The sequence below is a fragment of the Galleria mellonella genome, unplaced genomic scaffold (genome assembly GCF_026898425.1).
Source record: "Galleria mellonella isolate WM207_F2 unplaced genomic scaffold, CSIRO_AGI_GalMel_v1 utg165, whole genome shotgun sequence".
Lineage (NCBI taxonomy): Eukaryota > Metazoa > Arthropoda > Insecta > Lepidoptera > Pyralidae > Galleria > Galleria mellonella.
The window spans coordinates 2,887,766-2,897,542 of record NW_026442009.1 but is presented as its reverse complement, the minus strand read 5'-3'; the positions used below and the strand labels follow the sequence as shown (position 1 = coordinate 2,897,542).

The 9,777-nt window shown below is 34.2% G+C and overlaps 1 protein-coding gene across 1 annotated transcript; it reads right to left on the bottom strand.

The window, feature by feature from the left end:
- Positions 1-1,521: 1,521 nt before the first annotated feature.
- LOC128200185 (uncharacterized) lies at positions 1,522-6,510 on the bottom strand. The gene has a single exon (XM_052892731.1). The coding sequence runs from the start codon at positions 6,445-6,447 to the stop codon at positions 1,828-1,830; it is 4,620 nt and encodes a 1,539-aa protein (XP_052748691.1). The 5' UTR covers positions 6,448-6,510; the 3' UTR covers positions 1,522-1,827.
- Positions 6,511-9,777: the final 3,267 nt, after the last annotated feature.

Below are 9,777 nucleotides of genomic sequence, written 5' to 3'. Positions count from 1 at the left end.
AACTATTGAAACACGCCATACTTACATACATCAATTTCACTGCAATTTAGATCGATTAACGCATATATGTAAGTATAAAATTGATTTTGGTTTATAAAAAAATCTTAAAATACTTTAAACACATATGCATTCATTGCATGTTATCGTGGAATCGTATCCACTTTAGTTCAAGACGCGAGGTCCTTGACATTCATCTCCCTACACAGTTGTCAATGCGTCATCGAAGGCGTGTTTCTGGGAGTTTTATGGCGATAATGACGACGCACGACGGCGCTGCGATCCGGCGACGTTTGCGTTGCGTTTTAATTAGCGTTAATGTGAATGTGAGGAAGTATGAGGGTGCATGCTTGATTTATTGAGTTGCGATACTTGCCAGTTTCTTTGTGCATGTCAAATATATTTGTATGTTTATTTGAAAACACTGGATGAAATCGAAATATTTAGCATCCTTTTAAAAGAGCGTTTTATTTGTGAAACGGAACATTTATACTTAAGAAACATTGGTCATAAAATGACAAAATATTATTACTCTTGTTTTACGTTTTTCGGTCCATTATTATTATGAAAATGTCGAGTTTCTCTATTAGAAAACTACTTCAAATAGATCTTAATACGGAAAATCAAATTAATCCTCTAGATTACTTGTAAGTAATAAACTATATTTTATTAAATATTTTACTATGTTTAGGGCTTCAATTATTTATTTGCCTTTAATAAAATAAGTTATACCTATATTATACTGGTGGGTGATGTACATAAGTATGATATTGAACTGAAGGTCTAGTATTTAAAAAAAATAATTTGTATTCTTTTTTAAAAAATGTAATATATATTACATATATGACATACTCGGTGTTACAATTTTAAACCGATCTAAAATTCAGATGGAGCGTGAAGTATTAAAAAGATTGCAAAAATCTAGCTGATTGCTTTTTAGGACGATTTTACTCGGACTATCGGTAGATTAATCGTTTTTTCATACTGTGAGTGTTCAAATATTTTTAACTTTAAGTCTAACTTATATTAAAATATAATTTATGATCTAACATTAAAAATGATCTTATGTAACATTTGACCTTATGTGACATCTTTATTGTCAAATAAAAAAAGAAGTGTACTCAATAAAATATACTGTTTCATTCTTTTTCTTATCGACGTCGTAAATAATGCTAGCCGCCACCGTGTTTAAAAGATTGTTTTTAGAATATAAATTTTATTTTTATAAACATTTTAAATTATTATAAATGATATGCCAGAACGATAACGGAGGTTTATTGAAAAAAATTAACGATAAATCATAAAGGGCTTCCTCTTGTACGTCTCTTATCGCGGTTTAGAAATCCTGAGGGCATACATGGCACACGATAAAAATATAATAAATCACCGTACAGTTCCATTACAACTAAGATATAATTAAATTTGATAATGAATTATTGAAAACAATATATAATTATATTAATTATTAATATAATTAAATATATTAATTATAATAATTAAATATTTGGGCATGTGTGTGTTGGTTTGCCCTTGCCTTGGGTAGTTCGAATTTAAGTTTACTGGATTGGCAGTAAATAACGAATTGTTGTTGTAATTATGATTTTAATATTGAAACTATATAAATTTACAATATTTGGAATGTATATATATATATATATGAAAATGAAGAGGTAACGGTATATGAAAGGCAATTCAATTGTAACGAATGACGTGAATGTGGCTGCTGATTAATGGGTCGTCGCAATTTGCTTCACACTTCACGCTCCTTTCAGCAACCATAGATTATGCAGTAACATGGGCCCCGCCTTGGAAGCAGCAGGTTCCAAAAGATTAAATAGATGCTGCGGTATCAGCTTCTACGGGTAATGGACAGATCTTCGAAAAGGCTCTTCGTGTAGTTCCAGATGAAGTAAGAAGATCTGCTACTCTCGATATACCATCGGTCCCGGGATAAATACGTATTATCCTGCCTAACTTCCATTGCAGTGGAGGCAGGTTATCATCTTTAATGAGAACGAGTTTATTGAGTTCAACCTCGCTCTGGTTAGTCTTCCATTTAGATCTTGATTGTAATTCCGAGACGTATTCTTTTGCCCATCGTCTCCAAAAGTGCTGTCTCATCTGCTCAATCACGTCGTAGCGCAGCAAGCGGTGAGTTGGCTTGTCAGTTACGTCTCTAGTGGCCGGCGCTGTCAAAGGTCGGCCGATGAGGAAGTGAGCGGGAGTGAGGGCTTGAAGGTCATTGGGGTCTGTCGAGAGAGGAGTTAAAGGACGGGAGTTGAGGATGGCTTCAATTTGTGCCAATACCGTACTGAGTTCTTCATACGTAAGATTAGAGTTTCCGACTACTCGACGAAGGTGGTGTTTACATAATTTCACTCCTAATTCCCAACAACCGCCGAAGTGAGGAGCGTATGGAGGAATGAAGCTGAATTTAATATTATTATTTGATGAAAAATCTTTAATTTCCTTACTCTTATCATAAATGGATGAATACAATTCTTTTTCAGCCCCAACAAAATTTCGACCGTTGTCAGACATGATTTCCGCAGGTTTACCCCGGCGAGATATAAATCGCTTTAATGCAAGGATATAATCATTAGTGGAAAGACTAGTGACTAGTTCTAAATGTATGGAACGTGTACACAAACAAGTAAATAAACAAATATATCCCTTACTAAGAGTAGCTCCTCTGGTCCGGCGATTCAATATCATCACCGGCCCAGCATAATCTACACCACTGCGCATAAATGGAAATCCAGGCTCTAGGCGTTCCGCAGGTAAATCACCCATTAACGGCTGAAAAGTTCTTCCCTTCATACGCGTGCACGTGACACAGTCATGTACTGTTTTCCTAGCCAGGTTTCGTCCTCCTAGAGGCCACCAGGATTCACGTATACAAGCTAATAAGAGTTGTGGTCCTCCATGTAGCAATTGTATATGTTCATATCTAAACAATAATATTGTTAATCGATGTTTACTACACAATAAGACTGGGTGTTTTTTATCATTATCGAAGTGGGGCGAGTTCCGTAACCTTCCTCCAACGCGGATTAATTTGTTTTCGTCCACGAAAATATTTAAACCAATCAATCTTTTTGCCTTTACTACTGATCGCTTAACTAAATCACTATACTCCTCAGAAAAGGATTGTGATTGCGCGAGCTGTGTCAGCATAATAACTGACGCATTTAATTCATTGGTAGATAAAGGACCAACAGTACGATGTAGCTTACTCACTCGAATATTATTTACAAAACGCAATACATATGCACCGGCGCGTCGTAATCGATTGAATGACGAGAATCTGTTAAAATTAACCAGTTCGTTGTTATAATTTAATTCATTACATACCATGCTAATATGTTGAGTCTTAACTTCGGGTAATTGAGTTTGATCTATAAAAATATTATTTGAATAAGTTAAATTACGGTCTCGCAAAAATAATGGCCCGTGCCACCATAATTCATTATGTTTAAGTTTATTTAATGTAAGGCCTCTCGACACGATATCAGCAGGGTTGCTCTTGCCGTCTATATGCAACCACACTGCATCACCCGTAAGTTCATTAATCTGTGATACACGGTTTTGAACAAATGTCTTCAAATTATAAGGTGACATTCTAAGCCAACCGATAACAATAGTGGAGTCCGTCCAGAAAATTATTCTTGTGAATGTTAATCTAAGTGAATTGATTATTTTATGATACAACCGCGCACCTAGTAATGCTCCGCACAACTCAAGTCGCGGGATAGTGCACACAGTTTTTACCGGTGCAATTTTGCTTTTCGCACATAACAATTTAATAGTTATAGGCAAATCACTGTCACTATTATAAGTACGTATGTACGCACAAGCGCCATATGCGTCTTGTGAGGCGTCGGTAAAAATGTGCAGTTCACAAGTTTGTTTATCTTCACTCATGACATAGCGAGGTATACGTAATTCGGGCAGATGTGATAACGTATTTAAAAATTGATTCCATTGACATTCTATGTCGATGGGAACCACATCGTCCCAATCGATTTTGAGCAACCATAATTTTTGTAACATTATCTTTGCAATAATTATAGTCGGAGATAAAAGTCCTAAAGGATCATATATTTGCGAAATGATTGACATAATAGTGCGTTTTGTGATGATAGGCTTATTTTCCAAACTCGTAGTAAAATGGAGTTCATCTTTGTCGACTTGCCAACCTAGTCCTAGTGTTTTATTTTGACAATATTCTCCAATTGCTAATTCTTTAGATGTTTTTATGTTTACGTCATGGTTGAATGTCCATTTTCGTAACGGAAAGCAACCTGATTTTAATACAGTCGAAACATTTTCGCATATATTAGACAAAATTACGGGATCATCATCACCAGTGATTAAATCATCGACAAAAAAGTCTTCGATGATGACCCTAGCAATAACATCATCAGTAGTTTCATATGCCAGTTGACGCAGGCAACGCATGCTCAGGTAGGGAGCCGAAGCCGTCCCGTACGTTACCGTATTTAATTGATATACAACTAATTCGTCCGTAGAATTTTCCCGCCACAATATAAGTTGCAGTGTACGCTGATCGTTTTGAATCAAAATTTGACGATACATTTTTTCCACGTCTGCGCACGCTACGTACTTATAACTACGAAAACGAAGTAAAATGGAGAAGATGTCGTTTTGTAATGGTGGCCCTATTCGCTGTATGTCGTTTAACGACTTATTTGTCGTAGTTGTGGCACTAGCATCAAACACTACACGTAATTTTGTAGTGATGCTATGTTCCCTAAACACCCCATGATGAGGAAGAAAATAACAGGGTTGAGTGTACTCTTTAATTGGAGTCATGTGATTTAAGTTAATGTATTCGCGCATAAAATTAACGTACATCTCTTTATATTTAGGTGACTTGTTTAACTTGCGCTCTAATGAAAGAAAACGTGACTTGGCTTTTTCATATGAATCACCAAGCGCGTCCGCCGATTCCTTTAATGGGATTCGAACTGCAAATCTGCCATTGCTGTCTCGCTTTGTCGTGTTAATAAAGGACTCCTCACACTGACGTTCGTCTTCAGTGAGAAGATTCTTCGATCCACTGACTTCTTCCAGTTCCCAGAACTTACGCAGTTGTATATCGAGTGAGGACATTTGAGCAAAATTACACTGAATTACTTTATTACTGTGCAAGTTATTATTAGGAATTAATAAAGGACCTGAAAGTAACCATCCCAACTTAGACTTCTGTAGATATGGTCCGCTAGGTAATCGAAGTCGACCTTCGTCCAACAAGTCCCAAAATACGTCTGCACCTATCAGCAGGTCGATCGCTGATGGTGAATTAAAAGTAGGATCCGCGAGACAGATATCGTCTGGAATACTTAGTGTGGCACTGTCAATATGAGTGGACGGCAAGCTAGACGTGATGCATGGCAATATGAAACATTTTATTCGTGTATTATATTCGTTCGTTTTCGATCGCATATTAATATCGCATAATTTATTTGATTGTGAGACTGTATGTCCCACGCCAGATATGTGTATAGTGGACTGTATAATCGATACGTTTAAAAATTCGCATAGCTTTGATGATACAAAACAATTTTGACTACCACTGTCTAACAACGCTCGGGCTGTGTGATATTTGTTGTTATTATCCATTACCTCAACAAGAGCAGTGGACAATAACACTTGTGACAGTGATATGGAAGGTTCCTTGTCATTTGATGACTGAGCATGATTTATAAAGTTCATTGCGTGTGATACTACTGAGACCTGCCCTTTATCAGCTGACTGTGAATTATGCGCACTGGTCACTGGTGAAACAGGCGTAGACGCAATGTAGACACTTTCATTATGTAATAAACTATTATGTTTTTTCTGACATTGCTTGCACGGACCGAAATTACACTCTAAAACCGAATGTCCCGAACGTAAACAATTACAACATAATTTTTTCTCATTAATAAATTTAATTCTCTCTTGAACTGGTAAGTTAAGAAATTTAATACAAGCGTATAACGAATGCATATTACCGCACAACGCACATTGACGCATCGGCCTGTCGGATGTACTGTATTTACGCGTAGACACGAAACTATGCGATTGCTGAACTTGTGGTATGACATTTGTCTGCCGTCTACTAATATTATTATTATTATCGAATGACTTATTAGAATTAGACAAATGACTTTGTGGTTTGCGTGAATTGCTGTTATGAACCATGTCCAACATGTCGGCACGATTTCGTAAAAAATTTAATAAATCCTCTAATTTTATTTTACCCTTTTGCGAATTAGAAAATAAGGTACCTTTATGGTTTTCCCATTCTCGTTCTGTGGAGGTATCTAATTTAGACACCATTATATAAATGATTAATGTATCCCACGAGTCTGTCGGTTCGTCTAGTGATTTAAGAGCCCGAAGGTTACGTAACACAACATCGATTAACTTTCTAATTTGCATTGGTGACTCTTTATTAATAGACTGTGCAGTAAATAAAGATTTAACGTGATTGTGGATCAATAAACGGTTACTATGATACCTACTCTCTAATAATTCCCATGCGTGGGTATAATTAACAGCGGTGAATTCCAATGCACTAATAACTTCAAGTGCAGAACCCCTGAGCGAGGATTTCAAATAATGAAATTTTTGAATCGCATCTAAATCACTACGTTTGTGAATCATAGATAAATAAGAATGTTTGTACTCGAGCCAATGGTCGTAAGAACCGTCAAATACGGCTAGCCTGATCTCAGGCAGCTTAACTGAGACTGAATTATTACTAATGGACGCGTGTGAACATTTAGAACTCTCACTTTTGTCTGTGTCCACTTTAATAAAACACTTAGCAGCAGACATCATATCAAAATATAAATTTTCAAAGTATTCTCTGTATTCCAATTGTTTAGGTAATTCTGAACTGCTACACAATTGTTCGATTTGCTCTTGTATTTCATTAAAAGAATTGAATAAATTTGACACTGATTCTATACGCAATAGTAGTTCTGCTTGTTGTTTTTCAGACAAAGTAACATTACTTAATTTATTAAGGTACTTCTCAAATAAAGTTAATCGTCCCTTTAAAGTACCTCGCTGTTTTTTAAGCTCACTTAAACTAGACGAATTGTCTGATTCAGCTTCAGTAAAATAGTCCTCGTTACTCATTTTAGCGAATTATTAGAAGTTAGAAAATTACTTACGGTTTTTTACAAGCAGGTAGATATGTAGGTAGAACGAAAAATGAACAAATTTAATAAACTCGTATTAAAGCACAGTACGATAATAGCACAAATGAAAATAAAGATGGGAGAAAAAGGAACGACCAACCTGACAGGTATTTCAGCTGATCCAGGATACGCAGATGAGGCTCGAAGTTGACCATATATTTGGGCATGTGTGTGTTGGTTTGCCCTTGCCTTGGGTAGTTCGAATTTAAGTTTACTGGATTGGCAGTAAATAACGAATTGTTGTTGTAATTATGATTTTAATATTGAAACTATATAAATTTACAATATTTGGAATGTATATATACTCATATATATGAAAATGAAGAGGTAACGGTATATGAAAGGCAATTCAATTGTAACGAATGACGTGAATGTGGCTGCTGATTAATGGGTCGTCGCAATTTGCTTCACACTTCACGCTCCTTTCAGCAACCATAGATTATGCAGTAACAATATCTATACTAAAAAAATTAATAACATAATAATACGGAATAATAATCGTAATCGTCTGTACGATGAGAGACATAAGATCAGTATGTTAAAACAATAATTTCAGAATTTTTGTCTGTTTGTATATAGATTTGCAAAAATTATTGCACCAAATTAGATGCAGTATTCAAAGTTGTGTTCCTGATGGACTGACTTAAAATCGATTGCATGTTTTGTTTATAATTTAAGGTGTTACCTTGATACATCATCTATAAGTGTTCTAATTTATTAGTGCAAAATCCATGTGCATAAAGTCGCGGTCAAAAGCTGGTATTATGGAATGATATTTTTTTATGTAACTTAGAATGGCAAACTAACTGATAGTCTACCTGATGGAAAGTAGTAACCGTCACCTATAGACATAAGCAGTACCATAGACGTAATAGAATAAACTGTTTCGACTGTGATACCCCCATGTGTTGCCGTTCCTGAGGTTATTCTTCTGTACCCTGTAAATTCACTGACATATCCCATCCTTCAATCAGGAAACACAGCCATGCAAACACAACACGAATGAGACAGAGGTGCCCAAGCAAACGACTTTTGTACAATGTCTCCCTCTGGTAAATTCAATAATAAATAAGTAATACAGGACCTACATTATCATTATATAATACATTACGATCATTTAAAAATATATTTAACATCTGTCACTATCTAAGTGAGCTCCTTTCATTTCTTTGAAATTGGAATATTTTTTTTAACCTTTATTAAAACTTATCTGCTCGAATGGTCAGTTAATTTATGCTTCTTAAATTATGATGTCAAACATTAAGAAATTCTTATTATTTATTAGTTGAATGTAATAATTAAATAGTTTACTTGGGAGGTTTAATAGTATATTTTAAAAAAAATATTTTTATTTAGACATATTAATTTAAACTATCATAGACGACAAAACTATCTGTCTTGGTATTCCTTTAACTGTTGTTAGATTAATTTTGAAAGACATTTCAAATTACGAAGAACGTTAGTTTTTAATTATAGTTATAGTAATAAGTAATTTCAATTTCGGTTGAAATATACATGAATAACTAATCTGAAAGATAGCGACAAATTCGCTCATTTTGGTTTACAGTTAACTACATACAACTATATATGACAAGATATTTCAAATATATTTTACATTATTTGAAAAAAATATCTCTAATTATATTGTCACATTAATGTTCAAGAAAATAACATCTCATGTCTCAAGAACTAAGAGTACAACCGTACTATTGAAAAGAAATACGATTTAGAATTTTAATTATATTGATATCGCTTATTGGTTTCACTTACTTTAAGTGCAAATGATTGTAGTAGTTTTGTTTGCAGGCAAAATAATTCAGCTACACTGGTAAATTCCCTTAAATGCATATATAAATAAACGTGTATATAAATATAAAATTTATCTCAATTAAGTTTAAGTATACAAAACTTGTAGTGACTCAAGCAAAATACAAATAAAACTATGTTTCGAATAAAACCGCTATAAATCAGACGAAATAAGAGCAATTACAGTGTTGGAACAAGTCTGCAGTGTAATTTACTCGGTCTAGAAGTAATTAAGGCTTAGACTACGCAAATTTACGTTCGACAAGGCTCAACCTGTCTTTAGCAAGTAGTAATTGCACCTTGGTAGGCACATAGTTTAATGAAATTGAATTAAATATGGTTTTAATATATGGTGTATAAAATAAAATTGGATAAAGAGACCCCTTAGGTTATTATATAATATATTAGGTATTAGGTTAAATTTATCTACCTTGAAAAGTTTTAGCGTGAAAATATTTGGTTGCCATATTTTTACATACATATATAATCACTAAATAAAAGAGTACGAAAATTAAAATATCTATTTGTTGTTGACGACATACATATCTTTATTGTATTTACACTGGACACATTAAAAAGATTTAATATATAATCTATTTATTATGCTTTTGTTTATAGAAAGAAAAAGGCAAATTATTTTTAGTCTGTTCTATTTTTATAAATTTCAGGTATGCCCTATTATTCATATATGACTATAATTAAAAATCTATTTCAGCAGGAACTATTCTTAATCTATGAATTCAGAGACATTCTTTTA

Coding starts and splice junctions, on each gene's coding strand:
- LOC128200185 (XM_052892731.1), bottom strand. CDS start 6,447: ATGCAAATTAGAAAGTTAATCGATGTTGTGTTACGTAACCTTCGGGCT.